The sequence below is a fragment of the Cyprinus carpio genome, chromosome B20 (genome assembly GCF_018340385.1).
Source record: "Cyprinus carpio isolate SPL01 chromosome B20, ASM1834038v1, whole genome shotgun sequence".
NCBI classification, from domain to species: Eukaryota; Metazoa; Chordata; class Actinopteri; order Cypriniformes; family Cyprinidae; genus Cyprinus; species Cyprinus carpio.
This window is the reverse complement of record NC_056616.1, coordinates 27,398,181-27,422,282: the sequence shown is the minus strand read 5'-3', so window position 1 is coordinate 27,422,282 and position 24,102 is coordinate 27,398,181. Positions and strand designations below refer to the sequence as shown.

Genomic DNA, 24,102 nt, shown 5'->3' with positions numbered 1-24,102 from the left:
CTAAACTAAGTAAAGAGTTGCACAATAGTACTGTTTTTACTGTATTTGTAATTAAATAAATGCAGTTTTGGTGAGCATAAGAGACATCTTAAAAAAAAAAAAACGTGCAATGAATGATGGTTATATTCCTAGGCTGAGAAAGAAAGCTACAGATGTGAATTAAGATTTGAAAGCTATTGTGAGAAGATTGTCAATGATTATAAAAGCGTGAGAAGTAAATATGATTGTGACAGTAGTCAGTTAAGCACACATTACTGCACTAAATCTATCCATCTCTCTCTCTCTCTCTCTCTCTCTCACACACACACACACACACACACACACACACACACACACGTAATTACACAGGATCTGTTGATCTTTGCTCTGCCAGAGCTGCATATGGAGTCTCCTGCCTAATGCAAAGTTCTAGTTAAACATTGTCCCACAGTTTGCGTTCTGCATTCTGTTGTTTTTACACTAAAGCCCAGGCAATTGTTGGAGGCATTATTGACTTTGTAATTAAACTATTATAACGTCAGGATTTTGTAATCATTACATTTCAAGCCATCTGTTCCTGTCTGAGGCCCGAAATGGATTTTCCCTTTGAGGAGATAAAGGCCAGCACAATGTGGCCGGTTTTATCATTTACCGTCACGTCTTTACACACAGACAAATGCTGAAATCCTCATCCAAGACGTGCGAGTTTGCACCAGCACCATACATACAAATATATTATGATGCAGTTATATCATTTCAGATGATCTGATTATGGATTTATTAGCGTCCATCTGCTCAAAGACTAACAAAGCTGAATTTAAAGAACCCAGGGATTAATAAACCACACCAAAAGAGTCACAATGCATGAACAGCTTGTGTCCTGGATGCCTGGTTTTAGTCAACACCTTTATCAACGTGATTGTTAGCAATGCAAGAAATCAATTAATATCTTAACAAGAAGATAACACCCAAATTAGATTTTGAGTAATTTGTAATTACCTCAAACTAAAACTACTCAAAAATAATTAATTGAAATAAAAAATGGAAATTAGAAATGTTGCCTTGGCAAACTAACTAAGCTAGGTTTAAGTTGAAGAATTACTTAATTTACTTAAGTTGAAGAATTAATAAAATTACTTACTAAATGTAAATGTTATGGAAATATTATTTGTCTATTTGCACTTCAAGAAACCCTAGAAACAGTAATTATACTACTATTCAAAAGTTTGAGGTTGGTGAGATTTTTGAAAGAAGACTCTTATGTCCAACAAGGTTGCATTTATTTGAAACAGTGAAAACAGTACAATTTTGAAATATTATTACAATTTAAACTGTTTTATATTTTGATATATTTTAAAATGTCATTTAAATTAAACCTTACAATTAAATAATACAATCTTAATACAATTAAATCTCCTTGGTGTGAACCATGGTTATTATATTATTTGTGTAATTGAAAATATAATTCAAATAAAATTCAAATATTACATACAAAAACATAAATGAAATGAAAAATTAGAAAAATTTTGCTTTGGCAACTAACTTTAATGGAAATAAATTAAACTTAGTAATATTTAATAACATAATAATAGAATAAAAACACAATCAATTAAATAAATGACAAAAAATTTAAAATTAAACAAAAATTGAAAAATGAAAATATAAAATGAAACTAAGTGAAAATATTAATAAAAACTAATAGTATATAAATACAACTAAAATAACTCTGGTGTGAACAGGCCTTCATTATATCTGATCTGAACATCTGCTCTATTAATGTCCTGCTGCTTTCATGCTCGTCTCGTTTTAATGACTGCATTAGTAATGTCCTTTATGGATAAATGCTTTTTCCAAGAAAGATATCATTTGAATTCAAAGGCTTAATGCCTTTAATTATGGAAACATTTGTGGAAACATTTACGAAATGATATGAGATGGTCACAGTGTAGATGTTTTTTAGCTTGTAGTTTATTAAACAATAAAGTTAAAGTTTGACCTCCAGAATAAAGAAAGCAAAAAAATTATATATATATATAGGATATGGTATGAGATGGTATTATTTTTATATTAAAGAAAGCAAAAAAATTTTTTTATATATTTATATTCTAGGAACAATTTTTAAAATGTTTTATGTAATATAATGAAAATGTTTTATTTAATGTTATAATTGGGCCATTACCTGTCATAATCCTAACTGTAAGCACAAAGAAACAACAATTTAGTAAATCAATTAGTCTTTTTGCAATGTAATTGGCAATGAAAAATACAGATGAGCTAAAACATGCCTCACCTTCTGTGAGTACAGCAGAGATGTTGAACTACAGATAAGGTTTCAGTCAGGACGGCCCTCCAGTTGACCCCATGAACACAGTGTTAATGGGGGGCAGAGACGACACCATTTCTCTGATCTCTGTGGTCCCCTGGAGAGGCAGCAGTGCATTCTGGGAGTGATAAGGAGCAGGAGTTCCATACATGCAGGGTGTCGAGACGGAGCAGGAATGAGCAATGCTGGATCCTGAAATAGGACAATATAAAGAAGCATGAGACAGTAATGGAAGATATGATATATAAAAATGGCCAAAAATAGCCATGCATAACGACATCATTAAATATAAAAGGGAGACTGGGGCTAGTTGTCACACTATGTATAAGCACATACCTTAAAGTCTTGGTAAAAAAAACAGCTGAAAATATTCACTATTTGTCTTTGTTTCTTGATTGTTTCTACATTAATAGAATTACTGTAATGATGCTGAAAATTCAGCTTTGCATCACAGGAATAAATTAGATTTCAAAAGATATTCAAAAAGAAAAAAACTGTTATTTTAAATTTTAATAATATTTCACAGTATTGCTGAGTTTTTGAACAAAAAAATGCAGCTTTGGTAAGCATAAGAGACTTCTTCAAGTCTCTATAAAAGATTTTTGAAAAGACTCCAAACTTTTAACGGTAGTGTAAAAAAAGTGATGCATATAAAAACATGTGACAACTTGCCTAGCCTGAAATATAGTCCTGAGAACAGATATCTTTTGTTTAAAATTTCCCATCATTGTATTTGACTCTTGTTATGCCAGTGTGGTTTTAGAGCGTTATAAGTGCTGAGATACAACTATCCCTGGATTTCTGTCCTCACCTGCTGTGTGTGTGCCCATTGCAGACAGGTCCGTGTAGTAGGGTCTTGTTGTCTTCCTGCTCGTGTCGTCCAGGATGTTGAGAGGGTCGTGTACTTCAGCATAGGCTGAAACGGAGCGAATGCTGCTCACACTGCTGATAACTGACACATGCTGATCGATAAACGTGCCCATCCTCTGAGTGTCCACATACCCGCTGCTGCTGTAATATCCTGGCCAGGAGAAAGAAGAACAATAATGTTTCAATAGGAGCATCTGTAATTTATTCCTGTGATCCAAAGCTGAATTTTCAGCATCATTACTCCAGTCTTCAGAGTAACATGATCCTTCAGAAATCGTTTTTTTTGCTGATGTACTGGATTTGCTGCTGCAAGAAACATTTTTTATTTTTATCAGTGTGGTGCTACTTAATATTTTTATGGAAACCTTAATTCATACAAGATTTTTGATGAATAGTAAGTTCAAAAGAACATCATTCATTTGGAATAGGGTTGATAAGGGTTGGAAAATTTCTGGGAAAAACTTTCCAAAAATTCTCTGAAGATTCTAAAAAATCCCGGAAAGTTTCTTATATTTCTAGAATGTTTCCGAAATTTACTGGAAATTTTCCACCTTTTTGCAACACTAATTTGGAATATAATTTTTTAACATTAATTCTTTTTTAACCATATAAATGTATTCACTGTTACTTCTGATCAATTAAATGCATCCATCCTGAATAAAATAATTAATTTATTAAAAAAAGAAATAAATCTTACCGACCCCAAATTTTAAACAGTAGTGTCAGTTCTTATACATTTATTTTTAAATGGTCAATAATCTTTTAGTCTTTTCTCACCATTGTGACCAGAGCTGCAAACTGGACCTGAACATCCATCTCCACTGGCAGCACTTCCTCCAAAGCTGTACACTGTGGAGTCCAGCAGCTGTACGCCCTCAGTATCCATCACAGGGTCACCTGAGGCTGCGTATCCAGTCGCTGCAACCCTCGAGCTGTAGGGAGACACAGTGCAGCTGCTGCTGAAGCAGTCTTTGGTCAGCTGGTGTCCAGAGAAGGGTGCGTAGCGGCCGCTTTCAGCACGAGCCTGATAGGCTGATGTTGGAGTGTGAGTCTGAGCTCTGAACACAGGCTGGTAGTAAGACGAGCTGGGATAGGAGCCTGAACTAGCATTGTGCAGACTCTGGTACATGCTGTCGGAGAAGCTCTGGCAGGACACTTGGGGCTGGATGGGGCAGCTGCTCTGCGGCCTCACAGCCATCGGGCCCTGGTTGATCACGCTGCTGCGGTTGATCATGGCAGGAGAGATCGGAGGGGTCATCAGGGGGGCACTGTTCTGCAAGTAATCCATTTGACCTGAAAAGTGATAGTAATTATATTAATACAAATTATTATATTAAACATTTTCACTCAGAAATTTCAATTAATGACAAAGAAACAGCAACACATTGAATTAAACATGAAATTTAGAAGCAGAACGACTGAAACAGTATTTTCTTGTAAAATATACAGTTCTTACAGCAAGTAATACTTTTTCCTTTGAAAAAAAATTATTTTTAGAGTATAGTTAATGTTGAAATTAAGAATTGCTTCATATCCTTAGAGAGAAAAATATTTATTATTTTAATGTAGAAATCTAAATAAAAATTATTTTATTAATATTAAATAAAATTGAGAAACAATAACAGCATCACTTTGGAGGAGAAATGCATAAATCTGTTAAGACAAACCTAAAGATACTGTAAATAATTTTCCAAAGTTGTACAAAAAACAAAGATTACTGTAGTATATTTGACAAAAAATTACTATTTCAGTTTTTCTACATCGAAATTTCATGTTTAATTCAATTTTTGTAATTATTTGTGAAATGTACTAGAAATTTCTGGAAATTGTTTGTGCACTAAATTTGCTTCCATATATGAACAGATATATATGATACAGAAATATTTTTTATTCTTTATTCTTTTAAATAATTTATAAATGTAGTAATGTTTAAAAATCTTGTTAAATTTAATTTTATACTCTAGTCTTTGGTTTTGAAACAATTCATTTTCTCATCTTTTCATCAAATAATTGCATGTCCTTATGAAGAACATGCTGTTGCACTCTATAGTCAATAAGAACTTTTTTGCCTATATTAAACATGAATATGTCTCAAATTGGGTTGAGCTGCTGCTTTCAAGTACCAGATATAGTAAAGTTGTCCGGATCGGTACTATGGTACACAACAGTACTGGTCCCGAGCCCCTGCTGTGCAGCTGTGAGTGACAGGAAGTCATGTTCTGGTGGGTTCTCGTCCTTGACAGTTGAATCACTGGACGCCACACCGGATTTATTCCGATTGGCCAAGAAACAGGAACTTGGGGAGGCGGTAAAAGTAGCCTTACTAGCATCTGTCAAAATGAAAAGATCACATTTAACAGGGTTAAAGACATTTGCATATACACTGAAACATTTGGGGTTAGTTAGTTTTTTATGTTTAGGAAATAAATACTTTTATTCAGCTAGGATACATTAAATTGACCAAAACATTTATAATGTTACAAAATATTTTCTGTTATTTTGAACTTCCTATTCATAAAAGAATTTGATCAGTTTCCACAATAATATTAAGCAGCACAACTGTTTTCAACACTAATAATAATATTAAACGTTTCTCAAACGCCAAATCAGCATTTCAGAATGATTTCTGAAGGATCATGTGTCACTGAAGACTAGAGTAATGATGCTGAAAATTCAGCTTTTCTATAACAGAAATAAATGAGATTTTAAAACGGTTATTTTAAATCATTTTCACAGTATTTCTGATCTAATAAATGCAGCCTTGGTGTTTCAAAAACATTAACAAATCTTACTTTTAAGCAGTAATGTACAGTAAAATAAACTATAAGGGTCCTACTAATATCCATAAATAGAATAAAAATATTAAGGTACCTGCACTCCTCATGTATTTCTCCAGTAGATTCTGAAGGTCTTGCTCTCTGTCGTTGTTGAATTGTGTTTCAATGGCTAGCAGGATGTACTCATCCAAAAGCATCCGAATGAGATGAAACGAGCCTGTAAATAACATTAAACCAGGCTGAATTGTTTTAGTATATGTTGCAAAAATCACTCCCTAAATCTTAATAACCATAATAATCAAAGGTATCCGATCTTTGATTAAAAACTGTTTCACTCAGCAGCACACAAACTCTGGCTTTGTTCAGAATAGCACACTACTTGTCCTGTTTTTGCAGTTCATGGTAAAGTATTCCAGGATCACTGATTATAAAAAAAAAAAACACTATGCAGAGTACTAAATCCCACAATGCAATGCACACAACCAGAGTTTTCCACGGGTTTCAACCAGCTTTTGCTGAGGTCAAATGTGTGGCCTTCCAGGTGAATCTGTTTGGCTTTGTGAACACCTGTGGGGTCATCAAATGTTAGGAGCACTGAAAAAAGGTCGCTCCCTAATCAGGGTGCACACACGCGACACGAGATAAAGCTTTGTTTGTACAGGCTTTTTATGGCTCATTCTCCGCTAAAGAGCCTGAACGAATAGTACAGATTTGACTATACTACTATGATTCAATTATATCTAGAATTTGAAAGCAACTGAATCAGTGACTGCAATTTATATGAATGCATACTAAAGGTTTACCAAAGCTAGCAGCGTTGTTTAGGGTGAGATTGTGCATCACTCGTGCTCCAAAAAAACTCCACTTCAGAAGGAAATCTTGAGCTCGCTTCTTCACTGACCGACCATTTTGTTTGCTGGGCTAGAAGACAGATAATATGCAATTTAACATTAACAGTCATGGCTAGCTTGAATATTGTGAGTTTGAAATGTGACAAACCTTAATAACTTTCTGCTCGACCACTGAGTCCAACCATTCAATGAAAGACTCTACTGTGGCGTTTTTCCTCAGGAGGTCTTTCAACTCTTGAAAGACTGAAATTGAGTCATCTAGCAGATAAGATCAAGAAATCATAAATATAGTTTGAGGCTCAGCATATGAGATTTGAAAAAAAAAAGCCATCAGTGACTCACATTCAGAGTAGAAGTCTGAATCTTGGTCATTTGTAACTGAAAGGAGTGCTTGAGAACCAATACTGTTCAGATCCACCTTATCAATATCATTCACCATAGAAGTCACTACATTCTGGTCAAAAAGTGCAGGTCTTGCAATCTGAAAAGATATAAATCTATTACAGTTGCACTTTTATATAAAAAATGACCAAAAGCAAGTTTTATTGATGTTTGTATTAGTGCTGTCAAATGATTAATCGCGATTAATCGCATCCAAAATAAAAGTTTTTGTTTACATACTATATGTATGTGTATATTTATTATGTATATATAAATACATACACATACAGTAAATATTTTGAAAATATTTACATGTATATACATTTATATATTTATATTCTTATATTTTATATTATATATAAATATATTTAATATATAAACATAACATATTTTTTTTAAATGTATACATGCAGGTGTTTGTAATTATATATACCTAATAAATATACACAGCATACACGCATATATTATGTAAACAAAAACTTTTATTTTGGATGTGATTAATCGTGATTAATCATTTGACAGCACTAGTTTGTATACAACGTATCTACCTGTGCAAGATGTAGAAAGGAGGTCTGTCTCTTTAAGGAAGACACAAATCGTCGCGCTATCGGCAGTTTCTTTTCTGAGAGAATTTCTGGAAGATTCTCTAAGGAAGACACCATCCAGTGTTCCCAGTGCTTGGCAAAATTTCGAATATCTGCCAAAAGACTGAAGATATTTCCCTAAACTCACTCAAAAACACTTAACAGCATCATATTCAACATCTTTTGGAATCGACTGCATTTAAACCAAATGTGTATTATATAATGCAGAAGTTTAATAGACAAACCTCTCTGGCATATCCTGCATTGTAGCAGGGATGAGAACATCAGTCAAAACCTGTGGAAAATAATTCAGACAGCATGATGTGATGACTATACTGTTCAACAACACAAAAAGTATTGATGGAATTATTTATGTAAATTATAACATAATTTTGTATATTTTAATTAATTCATTATAGCTTTCAAATGTAATAATATTTCTGTAATTGTTTTTCTTATTTTCAGATTCAAAGTCTAGGTTTGGGACATGGGTACAACAACAAAACTGACACATAAATAGCACTTGAAAAGAAGCAAAAGAAATTGGGTCATAGTAGAAGTGACAGTAAAGACATTTATAATGTTGCAAAAGATTTACATTTAAAATAAACGCTGTTACTTGAATTTCACATTCGTGAAAGAACCCTGAAAAAAATCTATCACAGTTTCCACAAAAACATTAAGCAGCACAAATGTTTTAAACCATCCCAAATCCTTTGAATGACAGTATAAAAAAGCACATAGTGACATCCAGATATGGCTCAAAATCACTCACTTTGTAGAGTATAGAGTCACACACACAGAAGATGTCCACGATAACCGGATTCTCTAGCAGTGGCAGAAGATGTTCAGGCATTCCTTGCCAGAAGTGAAGTAGAAAGTTCTGGATCTGGAACCAATGGGATTGATTACTGAGCTTTTTTCTAGAATCTAGATGTCATGATTAGAGATACTTTAAGAGCTTAAAATTGCACCTCCTCAAAGTTGACATTAATGGCATTGTCCAGAATGCACTGACAGTGGGTTTTGTACATCATAATCAATGTGTCGACCTAACAAAAAAAAAAAAATAAAAAAAATAGCAAATTAGAAGTAGCAAATATACAGTAAACAGCATTTTGGAATGGGTCTCCAGCATTTTAAACAGACCTTATCTTTTGAAACAGACTCCTGAAGCACTAAATGCTGTGCACTCGGGAATTCAGGTAAAAGAGTTCCTGTTTTAGAACTAAGAGAGTATTTTCTGGTGAATCCTCCCTGTGAATAATAAAGAGCATGTATATAAGTACTATTATTCTGCTGTTTAGTTAACAAAACATGACAAAATTTTTTAAACATATACATATGCAATTCATTTGAAGGTATTACATTTTGCAAGAATACATGAGTATTCCACCACAAAACAGTTTAGGGTCATTTTTATTCAGTTGATATTTTTATTCAGCAAGGATGCATTATATTGATATCAATATCTGGTAATTATTGCACCAAATCAGCATGAATGATTTCTGAAGGACCATGTGACACTGAAAATTCAACTTTGAATTAACCGGAATAAATTACATTGGAATTTATCTTAAAATGCAAATTGCAATAATGTCATGCAATTTTACTTTATTATTTTTGATCAATTAAATGCATCCTTGGTGAGCATAAGAGGCTTTTACTGTATATTTAAAAACATACCAACCCCAAACTTTTGAACAGTATATATCAATTTCCTGAGAATGTTGAGATACTAAAATCGAAGTGCAGCACTTCTATTTAATATGAAAAATAGTAAAACTGCCAACCTCATTTTTTAGCTTGCTTCCAGAGAATCTGTGCAAAACATATAAGAGACATGATAAAACATGGGAATAAATCATGAAAATAAACGTCAATAAATATAAAGTGTCTCAGTATGGGCATTTAAAAATCACTTGCATTACAGAATGTTCAAAACATTCAAGGACTTGCAATTGGGCGCTGAAATGAAGGGATGAAGGTCAAAACTAACCGTGTCAAACCTTTTCCAGAGTACACAGAGTGATAATACGCACTGGTCTCTTTGATTCCAATACCATAATAATGATACCTGAAAGACAAACACAGAGAGCTTTAGATGTAGCCATTTAAACTGCACATTAAATAGTAATAAATAACATTTTTTAGTCAGTAACCAGGCCATTTAGCTCTCTCTTACTTCGAATGGCCTCTGGTTCCAAGCCTTCGTGTTGTAAGCAGAGGAAATTTCTGCCTTATGGTCTGAAATGACAACGATAGAGTTCTAATATATAGTACAATCGATCTCCATGCACTGTAAATACAAAATCAATAGGTACTTTTGTCTGATTTTGTCTTAATTATTTGGCAAGCACAACCTTTTCCCAGATATTTATCATGACAGATTTCTAAAGATCAACTAAAATCAATCTAAAATGCAATAGCTTTCAGTAGAATAGGTACCAGTTTTAGAACTGAAGATATAAAAACTCCTCTTACCTTCCCAAAAGTGGCAGCACAAGCAGGATCCAATTTCTCCTTCCGACAAAAGTCTAAATAATGAGCATAGAGGATGCACCGTGGCAGGCAAACACCTTCGCAAACGATGTAATTTTCCTCGAGCCTAATAAAACAACAAAACACAAGTGTATTATCATTCTTTGCTTCCACTTTCTGTACATTATTTACAATGGCAAGCTTCATTAAAAGAAGAAATGATGAGAGAGTACCATTGTAAAGTAAGTTGAGTCTGTTTCTTCTTGTCCTTGATGATCTGACTGATGCTTTTCTTTGGCACAGTTTGTTTGACAGAAAACGTCTTCGAATAATCCAGGTGGCCCAGGTCCTCTTCAGAGGAAATGCTTCCATTACTTTCATCAGCTTCTGCCAAATGAATAACATACATAGCTTTCAAACGGTGACGTGTGCCAAAACTATTCATAACGTATAATTGCTAAACAAACAGGCGACAGATTGAGAATTTCGAACTGAAAGCATAGCAGTAGTTCAATCAAAGCCAGTTTGAAAACAATTTACAACAAAGATGATTTCCCCACCTGATTTAATGCCAGAATCCTCCTCCTCATCAAGCCCGGCTTTGAAAAACATGTTTTTCCCGAGATTGTCTTGGTCAACAAGAATTGCAGCGTGGAGGTCATCTGCATTTTTGCAAGCTCTCTTTGTCTGCGACGCTTGTAGATGATGAAATGTGTCATTCTTCAATGGGTTCCCTATATTTCTTTTCATTGGCATGTTCAAGGAGAAATTAAAAAGAAAAACTGGAATGCAAAATTAAAACCAACAAGTCAAATGATACAAAAAAAGTGCCCCTCAAAATCTAAATTGTTAAAACATTCCAAAATCAACAGCCCATTCTAACGTTTGGCAATGTGATGCATATATCCATTCCTGAAATGATACGCATCTCCGAAGCGTCCCAATGAATCTCCAAAAAACATTTAAACAATTTGTCAACTATGTGTGTTGCTTCTCCTCTTTCCTCAGAAACAAATGCTCACAAAATAAACCTGTAGCATGACGGAAACTCTAATAAGAACCGTTCAAATATAACATTCATCCTGGAAAAGTTCATTAATCCAAGAATGGGCAAGATAACACCTTCCAGTCTTAATTAAAGCTCTGCTCTCTCTGAAATGGTGCGTCACAGAGGTGAGTGCCTTAAGGCCATTTATCTTATTTACAGAAGACTGGCAATGGATTCTGGGATTTAATGATTAACCAAGAGGGATATCATCTCCTTGAAATATGGTGTTGGTCGCCAGTCAGCCTCCCCAATGCTACTTTGCCTTTCATTTACATGCATTCATACACTATATTCAGAACATTTGGTTATTACTGGTTTTATCTGGGACAGTGAGGAGTACAGTAGGTTCCTACTTTCAAAAAGCCATGTCAAATAAGTAGAACACTGTGAAATAGCAACATAAACACAAATATCGGACAATAATAGGATAAAGGTTTTAGGTGTTGTTTTGTTGTGGAAAAGTTTAACTGTAATCACCCCAAAACATGCTGATATTTTGTGACAGCATGCCTCATTATTGCAGTAATCAAACAGTATATATCACATAAGATTTGATTTAATTATAGCCCTGATGCTTGTGTGATTTTATTATGTTCTGGTTCACCCAAGAGTCTATAAATAAAACTTTTTTTTTTGTTCTGGTTTAGAAAACAAACATTTGTATAATTGGACATATAATTACAAATCTACTATATAAATTACTGATATACAGACAACATACCTGTGTGACGACAACTAGCCTTGGGCTCCCTTACTTTTCGTTTGCTGACGCAGAGTTTTACAGCACGTGTCAAGGCCGCGCAGTTTCCAGAAAATATGACGCGCGCTCGGAGAATCTTGTCAGACGAGAAGGTAAAACACAACTCAGTTTATAAATTCTGCAGACAAAATGTTTGAATATAATACATTCGGTATTCATGGCTTCGGTATTCAATCAAAAAGCACTTTTCAACACAAATACACCTTCATATAATCTGTCACGTCGACAGATTCGACTGTTGTGTCACGCAGAGAATACTGAGTAAACGATTCATAAATGATGAAATACGAATAACTATATAAGTTGTTTACTGATAGAGTGTTTGCATTAATGCTTGCTACACTCTAGTGCTTTTATATTTATGTGACATGATCGTGCTGCTCAGAAATGAATAAAATAATCAGTCTACAATAACATAAAACTATTGCAGGTACAAAAATGAACGTATATGTGTTGTATAAACGCTATTTTATTAGGGTGTTGACCTCCATCCCAAGCTGTGGCAGACGTGCTCGGTGCCTTAACATTTACCACGACTGCATGGTTAGATTGGATTCATATGCCTTAGAGTGGAATGGAGAGGTAAGAATTTGACTAAATAATGTTTCTTGAGTCATGTGCATAGCTATATTTATGTAGTTTTTAGTACCAAATGATGTGCTGCGGTCTTACTGTGCTATCTTAATATATACAAAATGTTTATATGATCATTGCTTTATCTTAAAAAAATAATAATAAAAAAAGTACACCAGAAAATGTTAAAATGATTTTAAAGGGGGTGTGACCCTAACAAGTCCCATACTGTACCATATACTCCCACTTGTTCTTTAGTTGAAATCTAAATCACAGTCAATTAATTGTATGCTCTTACAATATTTGTTATTGTCATTTTGCCTAAAATTTGGAGTGCTTCAGGGGTCTTCAAACTTTTTCAGGGCAAGGACCCCTTAGGTGATAGAGACATGGATTAGGGACCCCCATATACAAAATGTGTCAAGCAGAGCCATATATTAAGCATATAGCCTTCAGTATTAATAGAAACTAACTATAATTTATTATGATTAAGAATAAATATTATGTTACATGTCTATTATGTTAAGACAGTAGATCAGAACTATGCACATTATTGTTGAGGCACAACTTGACAATGACTTGTGGGAAAAAAAATCACAATTCATTAGTTTTTTGCAGTTGTTGTAATTTATTTGAATGGATTTGCAGAGTCATACATTTTAATTTTACTAGTCAGATGGACATTTTCAGTTACCTGAAATTAACTATATGTTTATTAAAAATTCACTTTTTAATTTTACTGTCAGAAGGACAAATAAACATTTTGTTATACTTAAGCTTCAAGTTTACTAAAATGTAACATTTAATTTTTTACTGTGAGATGGACAATTAAGAATCAAATCACTGAGTGAGGGTTTTTTTTTTTAATGAAGTGCAGATATAATGCGTAAGCAAGGGCTGCACCATGACAAGAATAGTAATGTACTGTGAGACATCCACGATTATTTACAAGGCATTACTTTTAAAATAAAAATAAAAATAAAATTGGAATGGAATCAGTTCTTGAAGTGGAAAAAAAGAAGTGGCGCCGCCCCCCATTTTTTTTTACATTTATATTAAATAAATAAGTACTTTTAAATAATTTACAATGTATGTATGGTGCCACAATCAATCAGTCAGTCAATAATTAAATAAAAGTTTTCAATACAAATTAGCACAAGTCAAGCTGTGATACCAAACAGGACCACAGGGAGATGCCAAAGTTCACTAAATCACCTGCCTTTACTACCATACGGATCCATTCAGAATCGCTAAATCTCTGACCACAGCATAATCAGCGTTCATTATAAAACACTCTTGCTTTTAATCCACATACACGCTGAAAATAATAATTTTACTGACATCTGGACGTAAGTGACCATTCTCTCTGTAATCACTGATGAAATCGGCCATGTTTTCTCTCCATTAGCGCTGTTTTGAACTTACTGTTTGTATTCGTTTACTAGATCCTTGGACTTTCCAGTACCGGCCCACTTCTAGCACTAAATGGATTTAAACAATACATTGATGCGAATATTTTTGTCAGCAGCCACTTGTAAATAGAGATAGATGCTATTTACACTGTGTAAATAGCAATTAAATGCTATTTACCCTACACTAGGTGAACCCTACCCTAACCCTACCCAATACTTTATTTTCAACTTTTTGATTACTTCCTTTATATTCATTGAAAGTAAATGCTTTTCTCATATGATTTGAAATTTAAAAAGGGAGAAAAAAGTTCGCCAAAAAAGCGGATTCGAACCTGGGTCGATCGCGTCAAACTGAGTATGATAGATATTTTACCATCTGCACCACTGAAGCTGACGCTTGTTGACTGACTTTTGTAATGATGACTAACCGAATCACACGTTGGTGGGCACAGTTAGAGTTAATAACCTCTGCCAACAAGGCGGGATATTAGCACTTGGTGTAAATAGCGACTCTGAATATTTTTCTAATATTTTTCTAGTAGTAATCTATTAGTCTGCAATTACATTGCACATATCTATTGTGACATGCCATATTTTTGTCCCGTGCTTGTATCACAATATTCAGATAAGATTCAGAGTGAATCACACATTTATATGTAGATACAATTTCCAAAACTTTGCAGTTTTTAATTGGCCATCGGTCCTCTTAGCAGCAAGAAAAACAATACTTTTATTCAATGGAATATAACTGTATAGCCTCCAAAGGGCGAAAGACCACTCATTTTAAAATCATTAAAAAGCTGTCACTCATCTCAGTTCACAATCTCACAATGTTCCAACAAAATAAATAAAGTTGTCTACACTGCATATTGAATCTTTTACCCATATCGTGTCGTTGTTTGCTACTGAGAGAAAATTCGCGAGAGCGAGCATAATTCAGCGCTGAATACACTGACGTTGTGAGTGGATTCTAACTTAAACACCTCTGATTGGCCATTGAGTTCAAGAGATCAACAAACATGTCTGTGATTGGCAAAATTTCTCATCCCTGCAAAAACATGCTGTAAATAGGAACATTTCACGTCCTCTGAGCTCAAACTCAAAAACGCAATGGAGCGTTTGCTAAATCTGTTTTGCCAATAATATTGTATCATTGCAGTATCAACTGAGGGTGCTCTTGCTTTCGTTTTAGGGTGCTTATATCTAAAATTGACTGTGATTTTTATTTTTTATTTTTTTTTAAACCATGTTTTAATTTTACAAAAAACTACTTGTGATCAAAAATTAATTTACGGACCCCCTGCAGTACTGCTGCAGACCCCCAGTTGAATACCCTTGGCTTAAGTTATTTACTATGCAGTGGTTCCCTGTCAGACAGTGTTTGTAGATGTTTGTGCCAAACCACTGATGTTTGAGTAGCTCGAGAAAGACACCATACTATTTAAATGTTACTAGAAATCAGTGGAAAAAATAACTTTGTTGTAGTGTAAATATTGATAAAAATTTTCAAATTAAGAGATTAATTAAATGCAGCCTGATATATGTCTTATTTTATAGCAATATATCTGTATTTGAACAGATGGGTTTTATGAGTATGTGGCGCTAACATAACATTGTGATGCTCACAAAACAATTAAAATCAATGCAAACCACTGATAACCAATATTCTATATGTGTGCAGTGACCTTCCAATAAATGATTGGCTTTACATTGGGTTTTCATCCAAACAAATGTGACCAGACTGTGCTGTTGTTTTAAGGACTACCAAACATCATTTGCATGCTGGTCTTTGTTAAAAGAATGCCCGAGACTTGTTAATAACTTTTTAATTTCTTCACTGATTTCTTACTTATGTTGTCTCCTTATCTGTTGTTGTATTTGCTGTACACATGTAGCTGAATTGAGCATTACTGTAACTTTGTTAAACATATTCCAGCACAGTATGAATCTGTGCCGGATTTTATTCCCCCACTTTGTAAAATAATTTCTTCTGTTGAAAATGGGGTAAAGTAATTGGTGAACAGGCATCTTAATTTGTTAGCATGTGATATGTGTTGGATGTTGTCATGAAATTTAAATTTGAATGATTTGCTGTGCTTGTCATAAAACCAGTCTCCCAGTATAATTAGGTCTATTTTCCTTTGAATGCGCATTTGCATAATTAATGTAATTGGTTAAAGTTTTAATAATTTTACATAATAAAATTATTAAACAATTTCAAGCAATGCTGTTTTATATCAAATTTAATTTGTTCTTAGTTTATTGAGCTTACTCGTAACAATAGTTGTTTAACACATTTTTATTAAAGAGCACACTGAAAGAAGATTCTTACATATTTTCATTTAACTTATTTTTGTTCTATCTTGTGCATTTGTTTTGAAATAGGCCTATTTTCTCTTTTTCTTTTTTTTATATTTTAAAATATACTGCAAATGGGTTAATTTGATTTGTATATATTCACTTCCCCTATTTTGCATTGTGACAATAATGCTTCATGCATTATTTTTTTCTAGCAAAACCTTATTTTTATTTATTTATTTCTCATACTGAATTTGCCCTTACCACATATCCCGGGATGGTATTGTAATAACACCACTGCAGTTTTGTGAAAACATGAGCCAGCTGTCATTTACCTGGTCACAGATTTAAAGTGCATGTTTCATACGTTTCAGAACATTGATAACAAGATTTTTTTGTATTTTAGGGCAAAAGAGGAGTCAAAGCTCCCGGCTCCATGTGTTTTGTGGCCTGTAGAGATGAAGCTGACTCACATTGACTGCAGTCCTGAGGACACACTGGTACACTTTCAGGGCCAATATATGACCATCTGTGAACTGGACTACAACATTCTTCAAGTTGAAATTCAAAATGCTGTGAAATCGAAAGTTTCTGTTAAAGTTGGAGAACTTTGTTTGGTAGAAGATGCTGTGTCTGGCCGCTGGTTCAGAGGAAGAGTCCAAAACATCCAGAAGGATTTGTTCCACGTGTTTTTGCTGGACCATGGAGATGTGTTGATTGTTGGGCCTAACCGTTTGTCCTGTATATCTGACACACTGCTTACGCTCCCACCAAAGATTGTCTGCGGTTTCTTTGCCAACATACTGCCAGTCCAGAACCGATGGGACAGTTTGACAGAGAGTTATTTCTCTTCCTTGATAGGCAGTCAGATTAAAGGATATATCCATGCCCGTCTGCCGTACCATGTCCTCTTACTTGAAGCTCCAGACATTAATTGTGACTTGTTAAAACTGAGGCTTGGGAGACATGTGGACACTAGTACATTTCTGCTACTAGTTGAGATGCTCATTGAGGAACCGATTCCACAAAGCAATGAATCTGTCCCAGATCTCTTGATTGAAAACCAAATGGGGCAAGAATGTTGCCTCAAATCCTCAAGCCTGCTGGGCTTCGAAGAGATTCTGTCACTCAATGGCCCAAAGCTGAAAGTTGGTCAAAAAGTAAGAGTTGTTGTAGCTGCAGCCGTGAACCCTAGATTATTCTACTGTCGACTGTCATCCATGAGCAAGGACCTACAAGAAATGTCAAACAAATTGGCACTTGCATGTGAATCAGGCTGTGGTTCCCTAAGCAGTAAACCTCTTGAAAATCTCGGCTTGCTCTGTGCAGTCAAAGGGAAAGATGAAAAATGGCACAGAGGATTTGTGCAATGTCTCCCTCTCAACTCTCAGGTCCGAGTTGTGTTTGTCGACAGTGGCTATTGTGAATCGGTGAAAGTTGAAAACATCCTTCAGCTACCATCAGAATTCCTCTCAACACCGATCATGGCATTCCCATGTTCACTTTCATACTTGGAAGAACAAGAAGAGACCGTTAAAAACCAACAACTAGAGCTTCTCAAGACTGGGTTGCTTGGGAAGGCGTTAGAGGTTGAAATCGATGACTTTCACAAAGATCAGAACTTCTACTTGGTCACATTGAGCACTGCTGAGAAGCACTCAGAGGAGCAAGCTGAAGTTAAACTGCTTGAAAGTGAAGTGTTTGACAGGAAGTCCAACTTTCTCCAAAATGTCCTTGAAAAGATGTATGCAACAGAGATGAAAGCAGACCAGACTTCTGATACAGTTCCTAGTCAAGCATTACCTGATGGTTCTCTATTTGAGGGTTATGTGGTGCATGTCCAAAGTCCAAAACATTTCTGGATAAGGACAAAAGAACAAAATCCTGAGTTTGAAAACATGACTGAAGAAATCAAAGATTACTTCAACAAACTACAATTGAATGAGGAGGTTTTTGAAGACCCAGTGCCTGGTGCACTTTGCTGTGCAATGTTTGAAAAAGACATGCATTACTACAGGGCCATTATAGTAGATACTTTGGAAAAAGGAGCTGAGGTGTTTTTCATTGACTTCGGGAACACTGAAAAGGTGCCAAGCATGTTACTTAAGAATCTTCCCAGAAAGTTTGCCATTCAACCAGAATTTGCACTGAAATGTGCTTTAGCACATGTCACTCCCATTGAGGACATCTGGACAACCACAGCATCCAGCTTCTTTAGGCAAGTCACATCAGACAAAACTTTGATGGTTCATGTCATTCACAGGAAAAATGGCAAATATGTTGTTGATCTTTTTGAAAGAGGAGCTGAAAATAATACTAGCATTGCAACCATCATGACAACAGCAAAAATGGCCCTGGATTGGAGATACAACCCAGCATTGGCATCTATTAAAGTGGAGCCGTCATGTAAAGATCATGGAAATGGTCTGAGCAAGAAAAAAAATAGAAAGGACTGTCATGTGATGACCTTTTGCAAAGTCACATCTTCTAGGCCCAACCCATATCATGTGAAACCAGAGTGTGAACAACAGAATGACGCTGAAAGATGTACTGCCAGTGAGACAACTAAACCGAAGGTCATTCCTGCTGACACTTTCAAACCGATACATTTCAAACCTGGATCTGAATTAAGTGTCATTATCTCACACATAAATTCTCCATCTGATTTTTGGTGCCAAAACGAAAGCTCAAAAGTTGATCTGGACAAATTGATGGAAGAGATGCAGGCATTTTACCAAACGCACACAATTGCGTTCAAGTCGCCTGCAGTATGCTGTGCTGTAAAGTCTCCGCAGGACAACCGATGGCATAGAGCATGCATGTTAGAAGAAAAATACAACAAACTGTATTTGATGTTGGTTGACTTTGGCATAATTATCCAGGAAAAGATGCAAAATATCCAAGCTCTTGCCCCACAGTTCTTTGAACTTCATGAACAAGCATTTCGATGCACTTTGAACTTGACTGAACCTTTCGGAGGAAGTTCTTGGAGTGTAGAAGCATGCAATTTGTTTAAGGATTTTGTGTCTGAGGGTTCGCCCAGAATATGCAGAATTCATTACCACCTTTATGAGCAAGGAAAAGGTCTCCTCTATGCAGTCACCCTTCATACGCCTCTTCAACAGGCAACCACATACCTTGTAGAGAAAGGCGTTGCAGAGGAAGTGCAAACTCCGAAGCAGCTAATCTCATCAGCCCACCCTCGCTCGTTCGTTTACTCTTCTTTCAACATAAGTTCTGGAAGCGAAGAACTGGTACATGTTACTCAAGTTTGCAGTCCTTGGGAAATCTATTTCCAGCTTGACAGGAATACAGAGATCGTTGATACACTGATGGAGAGAGTTGCTGAAGAAAGTCACCTCTTGACTGCGACATCTGGGGACTGCAGTGGTAATGTTTGCCTGGCCAAATATATCTGTGACGGCAAATGGTACAGGGCTCTGACGCATCCTGTTCAATCCCATCAGCATGTGAGTGTGTTCTTTGTCGATTATGGTGATATGCAAATTTCTGAGAAAACAAATGTTATGCCGATTCCCACAACGGCAGTTGACTTACTGATGACACCAATGCAGGCTCTGAGATGCAGTCTTTCGAATGTTCCAGAGGGGGAACATTTGCCAGAAGTCAACACGTGGCTCGAGACTGACATCCTCAACAAATCCTTCCGTGCCATGTTTGTTTCAAGGGACAAAAATGGACATTTTGTTTGTGATCTCTATGATGGAAATGTGCATGTCAATGAAAAAGTCAAAGAACTCATGTCAACTCAGGGTGTGGAAGAACATGATCAGGCTATCAGCATACCTGCATTAGATTCCCACAAAGAAGAAGTGGATGTTGATGTTTCAAACAGTAAAGTGACCCCCAAAGCAAGGGGACGTGGTAAAACCAAACAGGTTGATAAGCAAACTCCAAAACCCACAAAATCTCCTAAAGCAGAATGCAAAGGACCAATAAAAGCAAAAAGGCAGGACATGCCCTGCTCTCTTAAAGTGGTGCTGCCTCATCAGAGCTTGCCAAAACTTTGTGATCTTCCTGGTGTCAGAATGGAACCAGGTTCTAAAGGCGTGGGCTTCATCTCTCATTGCAATTCTGTTAGAAGCTTCTTTGTCCAGATGGAAGACGATGAACCAAACATCCTTCAGATGGGTGAGGAACTGAACAGCACCGTCTTCAAGGATAACATGAAAAATGTGGAATCTGAAGTAAAAGTAGGGGACCTCGTTGTGGCTGAGTATGAAGAAGACTTGGCTTTGTACAGAGCTGTTGTCTCCAGCGCATCAAACTGTGGCCACTTAGCAGTCGAGTTTATTGATTACGGCAATACTGCAACTGTCGACAGGAAGAATGTTCACATGCTAACCAATACGTTTTTGTCTCGGCCCAGATTGAGCACTCCATGCACACTTGCGAAACCTTACTCTTTTGAAAACAATGACTCTTTTATCAAGGAAGCAGTTGGTAAGCCTTTAATGGTTGAGTTCATACGAAAGCTCGAAAATTCATGGGAAGTGAGGATCGAGATTGTTGAGGATTGCCATGTAGATGGGGAATCAAAGTATGATGGTGATCAAAGCAAAGATGTAGATTTGACAAGTCAAGACAAATTTCCAAAAGCCTTCCAGAGCAACAACCAAACAGATTCTTACATCCACAAGGATGAAGCAGTAAAAACCTTCCAGCAAAAGACCAAGCCAAACACACAACAACCCAAATGTGAATTTGAAAACAATCAGACAGTTGCAACAAAACAAATAAAGAAAGCAGTCGCTTTCTTACCGAAAAGAAAAAGAACAAGAAAGAGAAAGGTTAACTTCCAACTACCATGTGCGACAAGAATTTCAGTGACTAAAAACACAAGTATGTTGTTAAAAAATGTTTCTCCCCATAATGCTAATGACCTTGAAACCTCTAAGTCAACTGTTAGCGTTGCTCTGCAAGATGTGAAAGACAACGAGTCAGTGAAAAGTCCTGATAAGTCGCTTGACCATCCTCGCTTCCAAGACATGTCTTCAAAGAGCAGCTTTGATCGACCACAGACTCTATTCCAGGCCCCTGTCCAAATGAACTTTGGATATAAAGGATTTGCGGCAGCCGTCACAACCCCATCCGAATTTTACGTCATTCTTGAAGACCTGCTTTTGATTGTAGATACAGTCTCTGCCATTCTTGAGAACCTTCCCGAAGTATTGGCACCATTACCAGAGGTTCATTTTGTTCCAGGTGCGAGCTGTTTGGTGAAATCGCAGAGAAGAAAAATGGTGCAGGGCAGAGATCGTACAATGCGATTCCACAACCATGCTCATGAACTTGGTTGACTATGGCCAGTATGTCGTTCAGTCTCAACAGGATGTCGACCAGCTAAAAAAACTTCCAGACGAGCTCAGTAGATTACCTAAAGTCACCTACCATTGTTTACTGAGGGGAGTTAAGCCCAAAGGCCAGGACTGGTCTGATGATGCCATCGTTTTCTTCCAGAACTGTATGTGTCATAGCAACCTTCAGATATGTTTCAGACAGCATGTTTCTGAGACACAGTGGGAGGTCGACGTTGTCACTGGAAAACAAAATCTCGCAAAAGAGTTAGTAGATGCTGATCATGCCATGTATATTGATAATATGCTTGGAATCAGGTTTCAGCATGAGCAAGACATCTCCAGTAGTGTGGATGTTTTATCCACGACAACTGAGCACACAAGCAAAGCCGAATGTTCTCAGCCACTCTTTTCAAAGGATCAAAAGTCATCTCAAGATTCTGTTGTGGAGCAAAACACATACCCTATGAACAGCAGTGAAGATCTCGGACCTGTAGAGAGGGCAACGCTTGGTACATCAGGTATCAAACAATGTGAGTGAGAATAGTGATAAACCTACTATGATCTGTTGTGTTAATTTAACTTTCTTTTCTGTCTTTATGGTGTACCGTACATAGCCTGCCAGTCAAATGTTTGGACACACCTATTCAATTCTTAATTAGGGGTTAAATACTGAAGGAAGATCATTTTTAGATGATTACAGTGTTTTTAACAATTTCTTAGGTTTGAAATAGTTTAACAGGATCATAGAACTCAGGATCATTTTTTTTTTTTTTGCAGATATAGTTTTCTTTATTGATTAAGTTCTAATTTTGTAATTTATTATAAAATACAATTTAATAAATTATTTTAAATCGATTAAGTAAATATGTAAATATTTTATTTACTGCATATTATTGTAATTTTGATAAATTACTAAAAATAAATTTATTTGGCATTAAATTGCCACATGCCATCCTGCTCTCCAAGTTATTGGTGCTGAAAGAATAAATAAAAATAAAACAAACACAATATCAGTCAACTTCTGCTTTTAGCTTCTGAACTCTTTGGTCTAGAAACACAATGATTTTACTTCTGCTTTATTTTATAATCTCAAATGCTGTAAACTGAGTTGTAGTGCCGCTGTTGTAAAACATTTTTAATTCTAAAGTTAGTTCACATGATTTTAAGACCAATCATCAAAAGGGTTATTTAAACAGATTCTCACTAAACAGTTGCGTCAGCCAAGTTGACTGTGTTGACTATACTAAAAACAATAAGTTGTATTTTTGTAGTGCTTTGTCATATTAAAACAGCATAGTAGGGTGTCATTATGATCTGAGCCGAATTTAAAGTTTGGTGATAGTGCCACCTACTGGTCATAGATCATATTAAAATATATATATTTGGTTATATGGATTAAAATGATTCAAGAAATAATTTATTAATTTCTTCTCTAAACATAAAATCAAGTGTGTCCACTTGACTTTTAACTGGTAGTGTTTAATGTAGACTTTGATTCATACTATTAATCATCAGTTTCTTTCTAAAACCTTTAAGTGGTCTAATCTATGCATGAATCATTTCTGAATTTCACTGTTCAGCTAGTCACCCTCTGAATAATTCATATAGACAAAGTCTTTACAGTATTCAGGTATTTAAAAAATAGTCTCATAATATTCATCAGCGGTTGATGTAACCAGGAATTGTAGACTACCTTTGAACTAATTTAAAGCTTTTTCTGTTTCTGTTACATTTTATTACTTTTATATTTCAAGTAAATAACTTGTGGCTTACGGTTTTGTTTTGTTTTTTATCTTAGGTGAGCTGATGTGAGATGGCCTATGCTTCGTAAGTATGAAAATTACGATTCATTTCCTGTATACTGATTATATAGGTAAACTTAATTTTTTTCAATTGGTTTATTTCAGAACAGAGATGCTGGCGAGTTACGCTCGACGTTGCACTTAAAAGAACAGTTCAGCTTTGGAACAGCTGGATTTAATTGTTTATTATTTTTTTGTTTAAATAGTGATGTTCTAGATGAGTGTTAGGTAGATATGAAGCATTTTGTTTTCTGGAGTACAATTTATATTGTTCAGTCATAATAGTTGCAGTAAGATCTTAAAATCGTAAGATTTTTAAACATGACACTATATCATTTTTGATGAAAAAATGTAGTTTTAGAACTAAAGACTGGATTTCCAGCTTTTGGCAGGTCTTATGTATCTATAAATGGGAGTGTGACTGATGAAATATACAGTGAGTTTACTGATGGCTGTGTTGGCTATGATGCCCTTAAGTTTCGAACAGCAAAAGTTTATTTAGTAATTGTAAGAACTGACATTTGACCTCTGTTTGATTGTGCGGTTTAACACAGTTTTGTATTTTGTGTGTGAAAATGTTAATATTTCTAGTTCTGTTAAAACACGCAATAAAAAGATAATCTACAGATGTTGTGGAGTAGC

General features: G+C 35.5%; 2 protein-coding genes across 3 annotated transcripts; one reads left to right on the top strand and one right to left on the bottom strand.

Moving 5' to 3' along the window:
* Positions 1-2,158: 2,158 nt before the first annotated feature.
* Positions 2,159-12,105, bottom strand: LOC109113658 (DNA-binding protein RFX6). 2 transcript variants are annotated; one of them, XM_042746940.1, is made up of 20 exons: positions 12,016-12,105; positions 10,807-10,988; positions 10,480-10,633; positions 10,250-10,373; positions 9,951-10,012; positions 9,765-9,842; positions 9,559-9,586; positions 8,915-9,022; positions 8,740-8,817; positions 8,541-8,654; positions 8,011-8,060; positions 7,730-7,889; positions 7,143-7,281; positions 6,949-7,058; positions 6,753-6,870; positions 6,044-6,166; positions 5,296-5,502; positions 3,950-4,465; positions 3,114-3,323; positions 2,159-2,494 (listed from the first exon to the last, which is right to left on the bottom strand). In XM_042746940.1, the coding sequence occupies exons 2-20, from the start codon at positions 10,856-10,858 to the stop codon at positions 2,316-2,318; spliced, it is 2,610 nt and encodes an 869-aa protein (XP_042602874.1). In that variant the 5' UTR covers positions 10,859-10,988; positions 12,016-12,105; the 3' UTR covers positions 2,159-2,315. The 2 variants fall into 2 exon arrangements, with proteins under 2 accessions (XP_042602874.1, XP_042602873.1); XM_042746939.1 differs by lacking the exon at positions 12,016-12,105 and having other exon boundaries at positions 10,807-11,836.
* On the top strand, positions 12,040-24,086 carry LOC109044981 (tudor domain-containing protein 15-like). Its single transcript, XM_042746938.1, is given in 6 exon segments — positions 12,040-12,146; positions 12,531-12,636; positions 16,744-21,585; positions 21,587-22,188; positions 23,457-23,485; positions 23,566-24,086. Coding segments are annotated over 4 exon segments (5,466 nt in total). The 5' UTR covers positions 12,040-12,146; positions 12,531-12,628; the 3' UTR covers positions 23,471-23,485; positions 23,566-24,086.
* The last annotated feature ends 16 nt before the right edge of the window (positions 24,087-24,102 follow it).